This window comes from Thamnophis elegans, chromosome 12 (genome assembly GCF_009769535.1).
Source record: "Thamnophis elegans isolate rThaEle1 chromosome 12, rThaEle1.pri, whole genome shotgun sequence".
Taxonomy (NCBI): domain Eukaryota; kingdom Metazoa; phylum Chordata; class Lepidosauria; order Squamata; family Colubridae; genus Thamnophis; species Thamnophis elegans.
The window spans coordinates 17,637,765-17,659,015 of record NC_045552.1 but is presented as its reverse complement, the minus strand read 5'-3'; the positions used below and the strand labels follow the sequence as shown (position 1 = coordinate 17,659,015).

Below are 21,251 nucleotides of genomic sequence, written 5' to 3'. Positions count from 1 at the left end.
TAAATCCTTCATTCCCCGCCATCCAGTCAGAGCTAAAGAAGTTTCTTGGATGCGAAGCAAAACGTCTTCAAAGAAAAACCAGAAAAATCCAGTTGCCTCTTGGGGGAAAAAAGCACCTTCAGGACAACCACGACCTGGATGACTGAGCATCTCTACAGACTTTTAGCTATGGAATTTGGGATGAAGACCCTTGGGATGGTGTGGGAGCAGAAAGGGATTTCCAGAGAGAAATTGCAGATTACAGGAACCATTTGCACTACTCAGTGACCCTGAGGACACAGATAAGCCTCCAAGGGCTTCAAGGACCCTCTAAAAGGATGCAAATGACCAGCTGTCTGCAAGGAGTATAAATCCTTCCATCCCCCACCATCCAGTCGGAACTGAAGAAGCTTCTTGGATGAGATGCAAAATGTCTTCAAAGAAAAACCAGAAAGTCCAGTTGCCTCTTGGGTGGGGGGGGGGTGGGGGGGAGGAAGCATCTTTGGGGCAATCATGACCTGGATGACTGAGAATCTCCACAAAGTGGAGCCTTCGTTTTTAATTTTCCCATTCAGCATTTTGCACACAAGGTGGCAGTGAAAGGCAACCCAATTCTTCCATTAGGTGCTTTAGAGGAAAGGAAAGATTTTTGTGTGTATGTGTGCAGGCGTGTGTGTGTGTGTGTGTGTGTAGAGGGGGGGGAAATTTGCTGAAAGGTAGTTTCTCACTCATCACTTTATGGCAGGGCCATTAGCCGCGCTCATGCTGAGCTGGCCTCAGCGCCTAGCAATTGAGATCTTCCTTTTAAAGCAGGATAAGTAATCTTCTACCTGCTTTATCCTTCCCTGGGCTTTTAGTTCAGCCTCCGAATCTCTACCATTTTGCCAGTCCAGAGATGCGGCATTAAGGGGCAACCCGCTCAGCTGAGGACTCTCCTGTTGTGTTAGTTGTGCAAGTTGTTTTAAAAGGAAACCCTCGGGGGTGAAAAAAATGACCCTAACATGATACAAATTCATTTCTTAGAGATGTAGGAAGTTAGCACCCAGCCCTCTCCTAGAAAAATGAAATATTAAAAAAGCAGAATATTTCCCTGGATGAGAAATGGAGAAACATGGTTTTAGGCAGGAAACAGACTCACTCTTCATAGCCCCCACCATCCTCAATAATAGCCCACAGCAGTTATCCACACTTAAGAGATAAAGAGATAGCTAGGTCAAGGGTAAAGATTCCCCTCGCATATATGTGCTAGTTGTTCCGTTCCCGAATCTAGGAATCTAGGGATCGGTGCTCATCTCTGGTGCTCATTTCCGTTTCAAAGCCGAAAAGCCAGTGCTGTCTGAAGACGTCTCCATGGTCATGTGGCCGGCATGACTAAATGCCGAAGGCACACATGGAACGCTGTTACCTTCCCACCAAAGGTGGCTCCTATTTTGCTATTTGCATTTATACATGTTTTTGAACTGCTAGGTTGGCAGAAGCTGAGACAAGTAATGGGAGCTCACTCCATTACATGGCGCTAGGGATTCAAACTGCTGAACTGCCGACCTTCTGATCAACAAGCTCAGCGTTTTAGCCACTGAGGCACCACATCTCTAGCTAGGTCTATTGATAGGCAAATGCCCTCACCCAAGATCCAACAAAGGTCGGATTAGTGTTCTACCCATCTCACCCCATGGCACCTGGAAAGGTTACATCACCCAGCAAGAGTCAACCAAGCCTGGAGCTCAGGACAGCCTACAGAGTTGCCCCTGCATGGCCCCATGGGAGTCTGACAACCAATCAGAATACAAGCTCAAATTCAAAATCCCAGAGAGGGTATAAAACTCAGCATCTCTTCCCTTTTTTCTTCTTCATACAAGAACTTCAAGGCATGTGATCCTGCCCACCATTAAAACCGCCTTTCCAAACAGCCACCATGTTTCCAGTGTCTTGGAACTGAACCCAGAAGGATATTTCTTCCAAAAGAGATGAATGTTAATACCTTCAGGTTCACTTTGGACCGGTGCTTACTCTTTGAATCTGCACCTTTTAAAATCTTTCCTGAGGTTCCTATTGATGACCAACGCAATGTTTCTGTACATAGAAAGACGAGCACGCACAATCTCCATAAATATTGCATTTTATTTGAAAAAGCCTCTTGTTTTCTCCCACCCCCTCTTGCTTTCACTGCCGGTTTGTAGCAAAGGATCTTTCCGTTTCTTGAAAAGGCCTGAAGGACAGGTGCTTTGAAGGATCCATTCTTTAAATAAGCAGGCAATTTGAGAGAAGCGCAACTGAAACTGAACTTCCGTTCGGTTTCACAAAAACCTGCTGGGTTCGTGGCCTGCAATTTGGGTCTTTTCCTGTGTAAGATTGAGATTGTCTTGGCAACGTTTCGGCAAGGTCTCACTCGCCATCTTCAGGCAGGAGTTTTGGGCTTAAAGCGTGGTCAGAGCTGCCATCTTTCTATAAATCTTGGTGGGGGTGTGGAGTGCTGGTATTGTTTCAGTAAGTGGATTGATTGGCTGTATGGCTGCATCATGATTGGTAGATTGGTGCTGATTGCTGGCTGTGGGTCCGTTGTTGTTTTATGTTGTAACGGAGTGGGTGGTGGGTGGGGCTCGTTTGTTAACCAGGGCTGGTTTCCAGATGTCTGGCAGGCGGGAGGCATCATCACATTAATTCATGTTGTGGGGGTGTTTCTCTATTTTGATAGCTTCCATAATTATTCTCTTGTTGAAGTGTTCAGCTTTGGGGATTAATTTGGTTCCTTCAAAATTAAAGCTTTAAGCCAAAAACACCAGCCTGAAGATGGCAAGTGAGACCTTGCCGAAATGTTGCCAAGACAATCTCAATCTTACATGGGAAAAGACCCGAATACAACAAGACCAGCATACCTACACCTGTGAAAAACTATGAATATATATATAGTCTGTGAATGCATAAACTGTATCTATTGTTCTGTTGCAGTGGTGGGATTCAATTTTTTTTTACTACTGGTTCTGTGGGTGTGGCATGGCTTGCTGGGTGTGGCAGGGGAAGGATACTGCACAATCCCCATTCCCTCCCAACCAGCTGGGACTCAGGAGGCAGAGAATAGATGGGGGCAGGCCCAGCCAGAGGTGGTATTTACCAATTCTCTGAACTACTCAAAATGTCTGCTACCGGTTCTCCAGAACTGGTCAGAACCTGCTGAATTCCACCCCTGTTCTGTTGTAGTGCTGCTTACAACACTTCTTTTTCAGGAAAGAAATTTAAAAAAAAAGATCAGAGAAAAAAAGATTTCAAGGGTTAAAGTAAATTCATAAGAAATGAAAGTCAGGACTTGATCGGTCCTATCGAGAAAGAGATAAAAGGCTTTTTGTGGGCTTAGGATAAGAATAATTACAATGAAGAGAGAGACTCTAAAGAAAAAAAGTCCAGTTGGTTGAAGAGATTCTTAATCTGAGTTACATACATCCACAGTCAAGCAAATGACATTTCCTGCAGCCCTAAGTTTGGTCTTGTGGATATGCATTTACACCGTATACATTACCACTTTCTGCATAGAGGAGCCATATATCCAAGCCAAGCACCATGGGCTTGGGAACAGGGTGCCGAGGTGCAGATGTTTGAATTATCTCCTTCAGAAGTTCCATCAGATGGAAAGAGAATGTCTTGGCTTCCAAACATGGCCAAACCGGCCTCTTCTCCAAGTGAAACTTCCAGCCAAAACGATGTATGTCAAAACACCTTCCTGGAGATCAGCCTTTAGATCCTAATGCGATGGAGCAAAGGAAAGTAAAGGAAGAGGGGGGAAAGACTTCACCAGGCCAGAATACAAGGGGGAACCTTAATCTAGTTCAGTGTTTCTCAACCTTGGCAACTTGAAGATGTCCGGACATCAACTCCCAGAATTCCCCAGCCAGCGAATGCTGGCTGGGGAATTCTGGGAGCTGAAGTCCAGACATCTTCAAGTTGCCAAGATTGAAAAACACTGATCTAGTTAGTTTACATGACCACTTTTGCTAGAAATAGGAGCTGTATCTGCAAAACAGAGAAAGCAAAACTTGCCACTTGCAATAATTGGAACAGAAGAAGTGTGCTTTCCCCAAATGTCCATTTTTCACTATTCATCTCTTTATGTGCTGAAAAGGCACCGTGTTTCCCCCCAAAATAAGACAGCCTTGGAAACTCCCACAAGCTTTAATTCAAAAGTCAGGATCACAAGTCTTCACTCAAGATGGCAAACAGCACTCAATTAACCTCTCCCCCTTCAATCCTTCCCGCTGGAAACCCCCCCACCCCGCCCCCAAGAAAGCTTCAACACACAAAATCACACAGCAACCCAAAGAGACCCAGCATGAAGGCCCTCAACTGGTTGGATAAAGAGCAGCCAGCTGCGGGCACCTCCCCATATCCATTCACGCAGATCCTGCAAGTTTTGGGACTGAGAACAGAGGTGGGACATACTTTGAACTGCTCTATAATCTCTCCAGAGAACTCTAGCTGTTGGGAAGGATTAAAAAGATGAATTCATTAAGGAAGAAGCCGAAAAGAAAGAAACCTTTTTAAAGAATATTTTTAAACGGCCAGTTCTTGCAATTGGTACTTCCGACAAATGGAGGAGGAGAAAGAATTGGCTGCGTCTTGTTGGTATTCTGAAGTCAAACTCGCGGCTTACTTTTTAAGCTGGTCTGCTGTCTCATCGGCGCCTGGTTTCAGATCTGGCAATTTTTTTTAGAAACCCAAATGGCTTACTAAAGAATCCAGCTGCTGCCAGGGATGGTTTTTAAAGTGGATGCTTATCTCTCAAGAACCCTAGTGGTAATTCCTCCTTTGAGTAGCAGTTCCAATCAACTGTACAATTCTTGTTATTGGAAAGGAAAGGACCACTTCCAAATCTGGATGATTTCAAGAAGGAAGGGAGGATCGATGCTGAAGTCTGTAAGAATTCACTCCAGCAAAGCTTCGATAGGAACATTTGTCTGCTTCAAGTTGGGTGCTTCTGAACATGCCCTAAAAGTAGTACTAAAGCTGTTGTGGCCCACCAGTGGCCAGCAGAGCTGGCAGCAGATTCGGACAGTGAGGAGGTTGGGGAGGAACTTGGGCCAGTCCTAATGAGGGCTCTGTGTCGGAGGCAGAGACGGGGCCAGAGCCGTATGCCAGTTATCAGCTGCTTTCAGAGTCCGACAGCAGTGAGGCAGATGAACAGCTGGAGCCTGTTCCCAGTGTGCGCATAAGCAGAGTTGCCAGACAAAGGGAACAGCTAAAGAACAGGGGTCAACTTGGGAGTAAGGCCACAGGTGGACGATGAATGTCATCAACATTTTCTTGCGGACCACCAGTGGTCCACAGACCACCAATTGGTGACCGCTGCAATATACCACTTGGAGTTCTAACTCCCCGATTTCAGCACAATAAGAACAAAAGATCTGTCTGGGAACAGAATGCGCAGTGGTATCTTGCTAGCTTCAGAGTTTAGCTAGTCTTCAAACATTCAATAAATATTCTTGATGTCCTCCTAAGTGGCAGATGAAGCAGCATAGAAGTTCTGCTCCCCAGGTCAGTGTTATTTATTTCTTATTTCGCCATTTGTTTCCTCTTTGGAGGCCGGCGCGGCAGGCAGTGGCTGCTCCATTCACTGATCAATTCACCTTTTCCCTGTGATGTTTGGGAGCCAAAAGGTCAGCTTCTTAATAGATTGTGCTCCTCTCAAATCATGAGCCCTACATTCAGGCCAAATAGGTTACAGAGGCCGACTCTGGTCACCTCTGAACAGTTCTCCCTCACTCTTGATTTTGGGCAATTTCATTTCTAAAGACAACAGAACAAGATGATTGTGTATTTTTACACACATACACAAATGGATCAAACAATGTACTCGGTTCGGTTCAAAGTTGTCCATGCACTTCTTCACACAGAGCAAGAGAGAACAATTAAAGGAGATTCTCCAAAGATAAATTCTTGCATCAGAAGGAAAGAATGTTTTGCTACCTGCATTATCCCATATCTCTGCAAACAGAAGATTGAACAGCTTGAGGAAATCAGCCTATTGTCTCTCATAGGACATGGTATTTTTCTATATGCCCATCGTCCAGGAAATGCGCTGTCATTGTATATTCAATGTATTCAAACGGCCCTACAGTCTTCATGATTCTGAAGGATAAGTCTAAATCGGAGGTTGGCAACCTGTGGCTCTAGAGCCGCATGTGGCTCTTTCATCCCTTTGCTGCGGCTCCCTGGCACTGGTGTATGCCACAATTTTGAGAGGAGCTTCCGGTTGGGGGGGGGAGGGAAGTACGGTGCACTAGGAGGAGAATCTATCTATGGCAAGGGGCGGGTTTTCCGGTCAGCTCCACAATTGATAGGGCTTTCAGTTAGGACAGGTAGAGGAAAAAGATGCCGCGCTAGGAGGAGACTCTATGATGGGGGAACCAGACTTCATCTCCAGAATTGAACGGGGGGCTTCCAGTTAGGACCTTTGTGGCTCTTTGAGTGTTTAAGGTTGCTGATCCCTGGTCTAAATAGTGGAATAATCTATGAAAGAGTGAATAGGTTTTGTTGGTTCTGGCGGCAGCCCTTAACTTCCTTGGGTTCACACACAAACACACACACGCTTCTACACCTACTGCTGGTTCTCCTCTCTGATAAGCATGGGGGAAAAAGTGGGGAAAAGTGAACATGTTATGATATGACATATTTCTGATATAATACAAAGAACCCCCCAAACCAATATCCCTTTAATGCCACCTCTCTATCCTTACAGGTAGTCCTTGACTTACAACTATAATTGAGCCCCATATTTCCACTGCTAAGTTAAGTGCGTCTTGCCCCATTTTATGGCCTTTTTTGCCATGGTTGTTAAGTGAATCACTGAGTTGTTAAGTGGGTAAGAGGTTGTTAAGCGAATCTGGCTTCCCCATTGACTTTTCTTGAGTTGGTTGTTAAGCATCCATACTTGTTGTGTCCATAAGGATGCTGCAACCATAGTAAGTATGATGTAAGTGACGTAACTTCAGACAGTCACTAAACAAATGGCTGTAAGTCAAGGATTTCCTGCATTTTCTAAGCAGTAAGAACATAGGTTGATCTCAATTCAATAAACAAAGAGATAACCTTTTCCATAGCTATGATCACTGCAGGAACAGGGAGATGATCAATTTTTTCTTTTAGGGTCAATATAAATGAGTTACGACAGGAGAAGACATTGAAATAACAGATCCGAGTTACTCTGTTATTTTGAAAAGAGTAAGTTAAAATTCCAGAGGGTAAAAGGAGACAGAGAGTGGAGAACTATAAGTTTCCCTTATCTGTGAAAGGAGAAAAAGAGCTCTTAAGTGGTCACATTTTAGGAATACAGAATAACAGAGTTGGAAGGGACCTTGGAGGTTTTCTAGTCCAACCCCCTACCTAGACAGGAAACCTACACCACTTCAGACAAATGGTTATCCAATCTTTTCTTTAAAACTTCCAATGTTGGATCATTTACAACTTCTGGAGGCAAGTTGTTCCACTGATTAATTTTCTAACTGTCAGGAAATTTCTCCTCAGTTCTAAGTTGCTTCTCTCCTTGATTAGTTTCCACCCATTGCTTCTTGTCCTGCCCTCAGGTGCCTTGGAGAATAGTTTGACTCCCTCTTCTTTGGGGCAGCCTCTCAAATATTGGAACACTGCTATCATGTCTTCCCTAGTCCTTCTTTTCCTCAAACTAGACATAACCAGTTCCTGCAACCGTTCCTCATATGTTTTGGCCTCCAGTCCGCTAATCATCTTGGTTGCTCTTCTCTGTAATCTTTCTAGAATCTCCACATTTTTTACATCGTGGTGACCAAAACTGGATGCAGCGTTCCAGGTTTGGCCTTACAAAGGCATTATAAAGTGGTATTAACAGAGAAGATTGTTAGAATTATCCCCCTCCTTCATTTTTATAGTTTAAGGATTAATATTCAATTGTGAAATATTTGCCTGTGTAGGGTTTGAACAACAGGACAAACACCCTTTCTCTTGGAATATGAATAATCTCGAGTCATACCTTAAGACATTTCTAATGCTCCAGAAATGATTGGACTTCAGTATCCATCATGGCTGCCCATGGTTAATCCAACAGAATCCAACCACCAACTCTGGAGAGAAACCTTCCCTTATTGCTGGATTGCCTTATCTACTGCGAAGGGTATAACTAGGACAGGTTGGGATGTTCCCTAATCATTCATCCTATGCGCTAGTTAGTTAGCTTCCTTCCCACAGGAACGTCAGACAAACTCCTTCTGAGGTAAGCCTGCGATGATTCAACAACCCATTGAGCGCAAACGGTCCGTGTGCCTCATTTAGAAAGTGGAGGAGATTTGCGTATGGCCACAATCGTGCCAGTAGTGATGAAGGATTTCAGTGTCCAGAATTATTTTGCTGGGCTGGCTAGACGGGAAGTCACCCGCTTAAGGATGGCGGTAGGGAAGAGCAGCAAGAGGGAACATTAAAAGCAAAATGAATGGGGAGTCAAGGTTGGGAAGAAATAATTACACAGCCTTATCTTGCTGCAAATCCCTTCCCTGGACCAAATTCATGGCTGGCTCATCCTTTCACTCAAGTTTAAAAAGCAAAGGACACCATTACCTACAACTGCATTGCTAAGCAAGGATAAGTAGATGACTCCCTTCTTACCCTTAGAGGGCAGATTCCTGGAATTTATCCCTACACTAGCCGATAACCCGGGTATTTATTTATAGGGGGAAATGTCCGGACCAAATGTAATTTCTATATACTTATAAGTATAGGTTCTAATTTCCCCCCTACCAGAAGTACTCCCTTGTGGAGTACTTTGAAGCTATTACCATGGCAACTCCATTGCGTTGTACAGTAGAAGCCATTTTACAGCAGTACAGTAGACGCCATTTCAAGGCAACAGGCTGTATCATAACAGAACACACACCCCAAGGGGTGTTAGGGGTGTCTTATCACCACAGTATTTTTCTCCAAAGGATAAGTCATCTGTGTACCAAGCTTTTGGGGGCATCAACAGACCCAGGACAGATAGTCCTCAACTTATGACCACAATTAAACCCAAAATTTCTACTGCTAAGCAACCCAACTATTAAGTGAGCTTGCCCCATTTTACAAACTTTCTTGCCACAGTTGTTAAGCCAATCACCCCAGTGTTTAAGCTAGTAGCCCAGTTGTTAAGTGAATCTGACTTCCCCATTCACTTTGCTTGTCACAAGGCTGCAAAAGGAGATCACATGTGCCTGGGATTCTGCGACTGTCATAAATATGAGCCAGTTGCCTCATAAGCGGCCTGAATTTGATTGTGTGACCATGAGGATGTTACAAGGGTCGTAAGAGTGAAAAATGGCCATAAGTCACTTTTTCCGGTGGCGTCGTAACTTCAAACAGTCATTAAATGAAAGATTGAAAAGTTGAGGACTACCCGTAATGGGGAAATGCTAGCCGGAGAAGGAAGCGAAGAGAATGAAATTGCTTGAGGGAATAAAGAGAAGGAAAAGAAAGTTTGCCAAGTAAGAACATCCCGCTACCCAGGGGTGAAATGCTACAGGTTCAGCTGAACCAGTAGCAAAATATGCTACCGGTTTGCCCGAAACAGTAGTAAAAAAATGCTACTGGTTCAGGCAAACCAGTAGTTCCGACAAACAGCTGTGCAACAATCAGCTGCACCGCACGATTAGGAATCGCATGGCACAACTGATCGTTGCACTGATCATCGGAACTACTGGTTGCTAGAACCAGTAGCACATTTTTTACTACCGATTCAGGCAGTGCGCATACGCACGCAAAGTGAACCAGTAGCAGACTTCAGAGTCTTTCACCCCTGCCCCTACACCCCCCCCCAATTTCTGTGCTTAGAGAACTGGAGCTGATTTGCCTCCTTTTGGCCTCTCCATCCTAAGGCAGCAGTTGTGTTAAAAACTGGCCTCAGCAGCCATTTTGTCCCTGTTCAGCTCAGGCACACAATGATGGCTTCTCCCAAAGAAAGCCTGACCTCCCCGATTCTGAAACCTGGTTAGTTGAAAAGCCTAGCAGTTCCTTTTCTGGCGCTACCTTGGCAACCCCAGCGGTCCCTGGGAAACTTACAGCGTGATAGGTGTTGTCCTTCGAGCGGAGGAACTTCACAACAAAGAAGGCGACTGCTTGGATGCTGAGCACCAGGACGATCCCTCCAATGAAGCTGGCGGAGTCGAAGCGGCGGGTAGAACTCAGGGGAGGGGTTTCTGGTGAGCCGGTGGTCGAGCCTAGAGGGAACCAAGACAAGGGACTGAGAAAACAAGGCAAGGAAGCTCATGTTGGACTTTACCCCAAACTTTATTGCAGACGCTGGGTGGAAATGATGGGAGATGAAATATCCATCTGCTTTCAAGGACATGAGCATGTGGGAATTTAGATTAGATTAGATGGGTTGGATTGGATTGATTGGATTGGATCGGACTGGACTGGACTAGACTAGATTAGATTAGGTGGGTTGGGTTGGGTTGGACTGGACTGGATAGACCAGACTAGGTTACATTAGGTTGGGTGGGTTGGACTGCTCCGTAGCGTTCGTACATTCGGTTCGGACTGGGTGCGGACTGAACTAGACTAGACTAGATTAGGCTGTTATGTTGGGTGGGTTGGATGACTGGACTGGATGGACTAGACTAGACTAGGTTAGGTTGGGTCGGACTGGACTGGACTGGACTAGATTAGACTAGATTAGATTTGATTAGATTAGGTTGGGTTGGGTCGGACTGGACTAGACCAGACCAGACTAGATTACATTGTTGGGTTGGGTTGGGTCGGACTGGACTAGCTAGACTAGATTAGATTAGACTAGGTTATGTTGGGTTGGGTTGGATCGGACTGGACTGGACTAAACTAGACTAGACTAGATTAGATTAACAAAGTTGGAAGTGACCTTGTACTGTAGGCCTTCCAGCCCAACCACCTCCCAAGCAGGAGACCCTACACCATTCTGACAAATGGCCATCCAATCTCTTCTTGTAGGCCTCCAATGATGAATCTCCCACACTTCCAAAGGCAACTTCTGTTCCATGGGTTGATTCCTCTCACTGTCAGAAAGTTCCTCCTTATTTCTAGGTTGAATCTCTCCTTGGTCAGTTTCCATCCATTATTCCTTGTCTGGCCTTCAGGTGCTTTGGGAATAGCTGGACCCCCCTCCTCTCTGTGGCAGCCCCTCAAATATTGGAAGGCTGCTATCATGCTCCCCTGGTCCTTCTCTTCCCTAGACTAGCCATGCCCAGTTCCTGCAACCGTTCATCGTATGTTTTAGCCTCCAGTCCCCTCATCATCCTGGTTGACATCCAGGTTGGAAGAGGTTATGGACTTCATTGTTTGGGGTTGTTTTTGCTGCTGAAGCCCACATCTGAACTGGACATCATGGCAAGCTAAACCCTGATAAAGCGATATACGTTCATATTGCAGGTTGTGGAGAATTTCTAATTGTGTTTGGTGCCTTCGAGTCCTTGTTAACCCCTGGACCTCCTGTCCCTGCAGTTTTCTGGACAAGGTTGTTCAAAAGTGGGTTGCCTTTGCCTCCTTTCTATGACTGTAAAAAAAAGGGGGCTGGCCCACTTATCCTTGTGCCCAAGGCAGGATTAGAACTCACACTGTCGGGTTTTCCTGTCTAGGCAGGGGGTTGGACTAGAAGACCTCCAAGGTCCCTTCCAGCTCTGTTATTCTGTATTCTGCCTCCTGGCTTCTAGCCTGATGCCTTTGCCACTACAGCAGCGTGGCTCTTGAGTACTGGAGTTCATATCGTCTAGCAAATCCGATTCCACATCTGTACTTTGAAAGAATATGGACATGGAAGTGTTGGACGGCATCCAGTTCAAATCAAGGGAGAAAATCCTTTCCTACCAAAGTCTATATTAGCACTGATGGAAACGGTGGATACTTAGAAGCTGCTAGATCTCAGTTTGGGTGAGATCCGAGACCCATCAACATATACCTTACATTACAAGCTGCATACACTCTTGTACCCTACCCCACCCAACCATGCACTGATGGTTACCTAGTTGGGTAATGAAATGTCTGCAGGAAAGCAAGGAACCTAGAGAGTGCCAAAGATCCCACAATTCATCCTTGATTGAGCCACAAATATTCTCTTCTATTGGTCCAAACAAAGTTTACTCTCTCTCCTCTCCCTCCCTCTCTTCTCCTGCCCTCCCCTCCCTTCCCCTCTCCTCTCATGATCCTTCCCTCCTCTTGCCCCCTTCCTCTCTCCACTTTCCTCTTCCTCTCCTCCTTTCCTTTCTTCCTCTCTTCTCTCTCCCCTCCTCCCCCTGCCCTCTCACTATCCCCCTTTCCTCTCCCCTCCCCTTCCCTCTTGCAACCCCTCTCCTTTCCTCTTCCTCTCTCCCTTCCCCTCCCCCTCCTTTTTCCTTTCTCCTCTCCTCCCTTCCCCTCTTGTAACCCCCTTCCCATCTCCTCTCTTCCCACCTCCCCTCCTCTTGCCTCTCCCCTCTCTTTCCCTCTCTCCTTCCCTTTTGCCAGCCTCTTCTTCTTCTCTCCTCCTTCTTCTCTTGCAACTCCTCTTTCCCCTCTCCTCCCCTCCCACCTTCCCTCTCTCCCCCCCTTTCCTTTCTCCTCCCCCCTTCCCCTCGCTTCCCTTCCCCTCTTGCAACTCCTCTTCTTTCCTCTCTCCTCTCTCCCCTCCCTTCCTCCCCTCCCCTCTTGCCACCCTCTTCTCCTCCCCCCTCCCTTCATTTCCTTGGAGAACAGAGACTGATTTCAAAACAGATCTTCTCTTTTTCTCCCAGGCATATTTTGCCCCAGAGTGAAGACGAATGCCAATAAACAGGATGGCTGACAGGGGTTTCACGGGGATGCAGCAACATCCTCTGGTTGGGCCAGAGCTTCTCTGCACAGATTCAGTGCTGGAGTCTCAGGACTAAGGTGCCTGGTATGTATCAGCTACGCACCTACTGTATCTCTCAGGGCCTTTGCACCTGGGACTGCTTTGTTGTTTCAAATGAAAGCCGCACCTGTTGTTCTCATTACGTGCCCAGGAGCTGAGCTGATGGATTGCCACCTCCGTTGCAGGGAATGTGGAGTCACAGGACTCAAAGGAGGTTTTTCCCTTGAAACACAGCAGCTCTGAGAGCTTGCAGGCAGCTTCTGCGGTTTTCCTCTCTTCCCTCTTATCATCGTTAAAGGTAAAGGTTCCCCTCGCACATATGTGCTAGTCATTCCCGACTCTAGGGGGCAGTGCTCATCCCTTTTCAAAGCTGAAGGACCAGCACGGTCTGAAGAGGTCCCTGTGGTCATGTGGCTGGCATGACTAAATGCCAAAGGCGCACGGAGCACTGTTCCCTTCCCACCAAAGGTGGTTCCTATTTTTATACTTGCATTTTTTTACGTGCTTTCGAACGGCAAGGTTGGCAGAAGCTGGGACAAGTAACGGCAGCTCACTCCATAATGCGGTGCTAGGGATTCAAACTGCCGAACTGCCGACCTTTCTGATTGACGAGCTCAGTGTCTTAGCCACTGAGCCACCATGTCTCTCTTATCATTTTACTTATCCTCCTCTCTTCTTGTTAGGATCCTATAAAGCTAAACCCCAATGGGGACCCAGATTGTGGAGGCAATTGGCTGACTCTGTAAACCACTTAAAGGGCTGTAAAGCCCTGTGAAGCGGTATATAAACTAAGTGCTATTTCTATCCCAGTTCCTATTTTGAGTCTTTTTGGAAGACGGGGGAATCTTCTGAATCAGCAGGAAGTCCTTTTGAATGGAGTACAGGTAGTCCTTGAATCACGACCCCAAAATTTATGTTGCTAATGGAAACATTTGTCAAGTGACCTTTGCACTATTTTACGACTTTTCTTGCCACACTTGTTAAGTGAATCATTGCATGAGTTAAGTTAGTAACATAGTTGGTAAGTGAATCTGGATTTCCCCATGGACTTTGTTGCTCTGAAGTCCGCAAAAGTTACAAAGGTCCAGTAGGCACCCATCATAAAGAGGCATCAGTGGCCAAGCATTTGAATGTTTATCCTGTGACTGTGGGGATGCTGCAATGTTCATGCGAAAATAGCCATTAGTCACTTTTTTCAATGCCATTGTAACTTTGGTCACTAAATGAACTGTTGCAGTGGTGGTTTGCAGGCAGTACACCCCGGTACGGACGTACCGGATACTGCCTGGAGCACTAAATACCGTTCCGTTCCGGTGCTCCAGAGGGCCTGCCCGCCCGAGCTCCTTACCTGTGCTTTAAGCTTTTGGCACTTCCACGCACGTGCATGGCGCACATGGCACCTGCGATGCTCCGCCGAGCAGCTGGAGCATCGCAGAGGCTTGCTGAAGCGTCGCAAGCAAGCATGACCATACGCGTGCCGCGCGCGCCCACGTGGGAGATGCTGCGGCCATTCCAACCGTACTGGTTGAAATGGAATCCTGGGTGGGCGTGGCCAACTCGATGTCACTTGCATTGAGGGCCCCCTCACTGGCCTCTATGCATCCCTCCCCTCCCAGCCACTCCTCACCTTCCCGCCCAGGCTCCTTAGGGCCCTAACAGGAAGCAGTTGCTGGATCTAAGCAGCCACCATGAGAAAGAGTTGGCAAAACAGCTCAGTTCAAATTGGATTTGACCGAGAAGGAGGCTCAGCAAAGCCCTCACTGAGGACTACGAGCATAGGCTTTCCGAGCAGACCTGTGGGAGTGCAAGGCCAGGTACTGGTGCATGGCAGCTCAGTGGGCTGAGATGGTCAGCCAGCTCCAGGCCATGATGCAGTCCCACTGGAACAAGGCCCTCCGGCTCTTTGCCACCAGCAGCACTTCCCTCCAATCTTCGCCCAAAGCCCCACACCAGGAGGCTGAAGCAGACCCCAAGTTGGAATTTCTGCCCCACTCCAACCCACACAAAGGACCCAGAAGTGGTAGACTCTCTGCAGCAACACAAACGTTCGTTGCACCTATCCAACCCAGGGGCCGTAGTTTGAGGACTCCTGATTTAGTGCAATATAAAAAATGCAAATAATTTTTCTGCGGACCACCAAAATTTTCTCACGGACCACCAGTTGGTGACCGCTGGTCTATAGAATCATCTCAAGATTCTGCCACTTTATTCTGCAGAATGTGTCAGTCCAGAATGAAGCTGTTCTCCTAAGGAAGATTTGCCTTGAACGCCAAGCAAAGGCCTCGGAATCAGAGTGTGACAGCAGTTAGCTTATCTCATAAATCAACCTTCTCCAGACCAGCCACCTGCATGAGGCCTTCTGATTGATCTACCTGGCCTACCCAGGTGAATAATAAAAACACCTGAACAGCAGAGTGATTTGGCTATGATTGCTATCCCCAACTGTAAGTAGGCATCTATTTATTGATTTCTAAGATTACTACCTTTCTCCTTGCCAAACTGCAAATATTACTACAAGAACATCTGCACCTGCTCCATTCCCCCATGGGGCTCATTTAAAATGTTTCCATTATCAGAGTCCTTGACTTACGACCACAATTGGGACCAAAACGTCCTTGCTATTTACAACCTTTTTTTTTTTGCTGCAGTCACCTTGGCTGTTAAGTGAAGCATATGGTGGTGAAGTGAATTTGGCCTCCTCCGTTGACTTTGCTCATTGGAAGCTGGCTAAAAAGTCTCAAGTGGCAAACACGGGCAGTCATGGGACAGCCGAGGTGGCGCAGTGGTTAAATGCAGCACTGCAGGCTACTTCAGCTGACTGCAGTTCTGCAGTTCGGCTGTTCAAATCTCACCGCTCAAGGTTGACTCAGCCTTCCATCCTTCCGAGGTGGGTAAAATGAGGACCTGGATTGTTGGGGGCATATGCTGACTCTGTAAACCGCTTAGAGAGGGCTGAAAGCCCTATGAAGCGTATAATTTATTAATTAGACTTCTATACCGCTTAATAGGGCTTTCAGCCCTCTCTAGCGGTTTACAAATTTTTTAGCAAATTGAGTCAGCAATTTGCCCCCACAGTCCGGGTCCCATTTCACCCACCTCGGAAGGATGGAAGGCTGAGTCAACCTTGAGCCGGTGAGATTTGAACCGCTGAACTGCAGATCACAGTCAGCTAAAGTGGCCTGCAGTACTGCACCCTAACCACTGCGCCACCTCGGCTCCTAAACATAAGTCTAATTCCTATTGCTATCATAAAACACGCCAGTTGCCAAACACCAGAATTTTGATTATGTGACTGTGAAGACACTGCAATGGTCATAACTGCAAGGGCTAATTGTAAGCTTTTTTTCATTGCTGTTGGAATCTTGAAGGGTTGCTAAATGAACAACTTGTTAAGTCAAGGGCCACTGTATTATATAACGATTGAATAGCAATAGCATTTAGACTTCTACCACTTCACAAGGCTTTACAGCCATCTCTAAGCAGTTTACACAGCCAGCCTCTTGGCCCCAACAATCTGGGTCCCCATTTTACTGACTTCGGAAGGCTGGAAGCCTGAGTCAACCTTGCGCTGGTGAGAGTAAAATTGCCAAATTACAGGCAGCCGGCAGGCAGCTGAAGTAGCTGCAGTACTGCATTCTAACCACACACCACTGCAGCTCATCTCATCTCATCTTTTCTCCCTGTTACATATTCTAAGAAACTGGTATATGCTTAAAACAGGATCTCCAAACTTGGCCACTTTAAGACCTGTGGACTTCAACGCCCAGAATTCTTCAGTCAGTCTTGCTAAGGAGTCTACAAGTTGCCAAGTTTGAAGCCCCCTGGCCTAGAAGAATGTCAGTGTAGATATTTTCATGACTGGAAGAGACATGGCAACAAGGTCAGCCAATGAGGAGACATGGCAACTAGGTCAGCCAATGAGGACTGTTTGGAAACTGAAACAATGTTTGCTGTGTGAGCAACAAGGAGACAGCAAGGAGCTGGGTGTGGCTTATCTGTGCAACTCTGAGTCTGTGCTGAACTATAAACTAGTCTACTGCTCTGAACTGAAACTGTTCTCTCCTCTGCCTGCGTTTGCTTGTATTTACTACCACGTTGAAACACCTACTTTTGGTATTGTATATTTACTTCATGTGTTATATATCTCTATAAAGAGAAGTTAATGAATCCTGCTGAATCAGTTACTTGTCTGTACTTTCTGGATGTGATTGCTGCAACAAACTCTAACAAAGAAGAGGGTAACTTTAAAGGAGGGACATCATGTCCTGCACTACAGTGGAAGGGCTTGAGTTTGTTAAGCCAAGAGAAGACAAACTTGGGTAAAGAGATTAAAAAAACACGGTTTTCAACATTGCAATGCGCTGACATGCAGAAGAATGGAACAGAGGTGTCTGTTTTGCTTCAAGGAGAGGATAAGAAATAATGAGGTTGTCGGGAAGCCGATTTGGGGGAAACTTCAGGTGAAGCTTTCTAATTGACAGTGGAACGAGTACTCCAGAAGTCAAGATGACAGTGGAACTCATAAGCTCTGGAGGGCGACTGGTCAGGGATGCTACAGCAGTGTCAGATGCAACATGGCCAAGGAGGGAGTCAGACCATTCATCCTTCCTCCTCCGGTGCTCTCCAGATAGACTGAGAAGGAAACCTTCCAGCCAACAGACTGCAAGTTGACGGTTCAATGCACAGACCGCAGACTAAAGGCGGCTTGCGCGAGTGGCCTCCAAGCTACCTTTGAATCCCATTGTTCTCCTTCCTTCCCCTTCCCCTGTCCAGTATAAGTTAAATTAGGCCCATATGGAAGGAAGGCAAACACAGACTCACTTCCCCCCCTCCCCAATGCCTCCCGCTATTTTCCCCTCCCGCTCTTCCAGCGGTTCAGATTCAGAGCGATATGCTCATTGGGGCTTCGAGATCTTGGTTTGCTCGTTAAACTTCATAAACTGCCACATGCACCGATAGCATAGAGTAAATCATTCTTATTTTGGCAGGCAGGCGCTCACAATGCCGCCTCTGCTGCTGGTTTCCATTATCTGTTTTCAGCAAAGGATCCCTTGCTGGCAGAGTTAACAAGCGAGAAGAGCCAGCTCTTTTAAGCAGCAATTCTGGCTTCCTGGTAGTGGAAGAGATGCATCGGCCCCTCCAGCAGCCGAATCAGAGGAGGAGGAGGAGGCGTGGGGGTCAGGGTCAGCATCAAGGCAACCTGAGAACTCCGAGGGGAAGAGGGAATTGAGCTGGCGAGAGAGGGAGAGAGGGAGAGGAAGAGGCTCGGCCATCCATCAGCCCTGAGAGTCAACAGCCCCCAGGTCTGGAGGTGGATGATGGGGAAGAGGAGGAAAAGCTGGGTCTAGTGCCTGGTGTGTGAATGCACAGAAGGCAGAGGAGAGGAGAGCAGTGGAAATCCGTGGGCTGATCCTTGGGACCACTTCTAGCAAAGCCACACCATAACTCTGGGGATAAAAGGCAGGGGGCGAGATGAATGGATGCAGCAGACAACTATTCATTGTCAGGCCTGCAGTTATATTCCTTTTAGGATCTTTGGCCTGCCACACTCTCTATTATTTTACTATACTGTTTCATTAGTGTAGTAATTGGGAGGGGGAATAGTAAGGAGTACAATTGTAGAATGTGTTGCTGTCATTCCTTCCTAGAAGCCTATGGTCATCTTTTGTCTCTGCACCTCTGCAACTGACAGGAACTAGATGGGTGGAAATGCCAGCGTGGCAGAGGAAGATTGGACCATGTGATGGACTTGTGAGTGTGAGGACAAGATCATGAACTTTCAACTGGGTGGAAATCCCAGGAAGCTTTCAGATTCGGGATTCCACAGTTTGTGCCAACATGTCTGTCTTATTAAATTGGAACTTTAAGGATAGCTCTGCCTTGGACTCTTAATTCTGAATGATATTTGGAACGCTGACATTCATCCTCCATCCGACTTGTTAACCTGCATTGAGAGAAACTTTTTTGCTGGGGATGCTGGCGCTCCTAAAAAGGAATAAATGTTTTAAATACAGAAGGTTTGTCCTGTTTGGGAAGTGGCATCAAAACAAGATTAAATGATGCCAAAGGGGCCGAGGATGGAATTTCCTGGCTACATCCACACTTGGTTTTAAGAGCAAACGCTCTTATGGATGTTTCCCTTGCAAGCTTCAGGGCCCCCCTCCCACTCTGGCCACCCACCCAACATGAGTCAACTCTGCTGCAACCTCAAACACATTAAAAGAAAACAGCCTTTTCCAGAAAGAGGTCCATCCTACATGGAGCAGCAAAAAACGATGGCGACGGTGAAACGCCTAGGCGTGAAGGAAGGCTTCCAACAGGAAATGCAGAGGAAGAAGTGACGCGGTTAGGACATGCCAGAGAGGCTGGCACGAGTGCCCCACCAAAGCTGCGTCTTGTGCCCTGTTGAGATAAATGCACAGGCAATGGCCTATAGGGAGCCTCTGGCAGATCAATAATTCAGGAGGTTCTGGGATAGAGTTTCTCACTTTAATTAGCCCAAAGCTCCTTGCTGCCTGTGCTTCGTTTCGGCAGGAAGATTCATCCTCCAAGAGAGCACCCACCCCTGCTCGCACGCCCCCATCCATCTCCTGCTGGCTTCTTTATTAAAGAGACATTTCCTCTGGCCTGCCTTCTTAAGCTTTGCTACCCAAGCAGGGAAGGTCTGGCTAGAGCTTTCCAAGAGGAGAAGGGATCCTTTTTTTATTATTAAGTCTCTTAATTTCCACCTGCAGTTGGTGGATGAAAGGCAGTAGGAGCCTTGCAGGCTTGGTGCCATGACAAGCCTACGTGTTTTGAAAGCCACTGTGATATAATCTTCCAGCCAACGTTGTAAGAGGGGGAACAGGCTCGGGGGCTGCTTCTCCGCTTCCCCATTCTCTCTCGTATCCAGATTTTAACTGAAGTAAGAAATTTTAGGAAATGTCAAGAGTTGCCGAGAGACAGGTAGCATATACATAACATCACAACCATAATACACACCGGCTGTGGTGGCCCCCGGGGGTTATCAGCACGCTGAGAGCTATACCAAAAACTCTTGGGTGTGCAAAATCTGCACATTGAGAAAATTTCCCTCTGTCAATTGCACAAGGCTACACTTCTAGGATACCCAAATATACTACACTGGTACATTATGATATTCTAGGTTCTTGGGAAGAACTCAATGCATAGGAAGGCCAACATCAGTTAAAGAACTGGCAGTTGTGATTTCATATGGCTGTATATCTACCTATCTATATAAAATATCTCTGTATGTTTGTATGTATGTTCCAGCACAACTATCCCTCTGTTTATGCAGCCTAGAAAGCCAACACAGTTCTAGGCTGCATAAACAGAAGGATAGAATCAAGATCATGTGAAATGTTAATACCACTTTATAAGGCCTTGGTAAGGCCACACTTGGAATCCTGCATTCAGTTTTGGTCGCCATGATGTAGAAAAGATGCGGAGACTCTAGAAAGAGTGCAGAGAAAAGCAACAAAGATGATTAGGGGACTGGAGATTAAAACATATGAAGAACGGTTGCAGGAACTGGGTATGTTTAGTTTAATGAAAAGAAGGACTAGGGGAGACATGATAGCAGTGTTCCAATATCTCAGGGGTTGCCACAAAGAAGAGGGAGTCAAACTATTTTCCAAGGCACCTGAGTTTAGAACAAGAAGCAATGGGAAACTAATCAAGGAGAGAAGCACCTTAGAACTGAGGAGAAATTTCCTGACAGTTAGAATAATTAATCAGTGGAACAGCTTGCCTCCAGAAGTTGTGAATGCCCCAACACTGGAAGTCTTTAAGAAGATGTTGGATAGCCATTTGTCTGAAATGGTATAGGGTTTCCTGCCTAGGCAGGGGGTTGGACAAGAAGACCTTCAAGGTCCCTTCCAACTCTGCTATTGTATTGTATTGTATTAACTCTGGAATGCTTTGAGCAATTTCGACCAAACTTGGTACACAGATGACTTACTCTCTGGAAACAAATACTGTGGTGGTAAGACACCCCTAACACCCCTCGGGGTGTGTGTTCTGTTAAGATACAGCCTGTTGTGCTGTAAAATGGCTTCTGTTGCACAGCGCAGTGGAGTTGCTATGGTAACAGCTTCACAGTACTCCACAAGGGGGCTCCCTCTGGTAAAGGGGAAAATCTAACATTAGAAATTACGTTTGGTCCGGACATTTTCAACACTGTGGTATCATTTTTCTTGACCCTTCTGGGGGCACAGGGAAAACATTTTTAACTAATTTAATTGTCGCTGAAATCAGGGCTCAGGGAAAAGTTGCTCTTACCATCGCCTCTTCAGGAATTGTGGTGACATTAACGGAAGGAGGGAGGATAGCCCATTCCGCAGTTACGTTGCCAATTATAATTCATTCCTTTTCCCTGTCTAAAACAGGATAAACAAATACCCAGGCAACGCTGGGTTATCAGCTATCATAATAAAGAGTAGACTGT

General features: G+C 46.4%; 1 protein-coding gene across 1 annotated transcript in view; it reads right to left on the bottom strand.

The window, feature by feature from the left end:
* Positions 1-4,260: 4,260 nt before the first annotated feature.
* The window catches only part of CD164L2 (CD164 molecule like 2), a 47,774-nt gene continuing 30,783 nt past the window's right edge, over positions 4,261-21,251 (bottom strand). The window contains exons 5-6 of the mRNA XM_032227750.1: positions 10,027-10,184; positions 4,261-4,446 (exon numbers count right to left, since the gene is read on the bottom strand). Coding sequence (XP_032083641.1) covers positions 4,261-4,446; positions 10,027-10,184 — 344 coding nt within the window. The remainder of the gene's footprint in view (positions 4,447-10,026; positions 10,185-21,251) is intronic.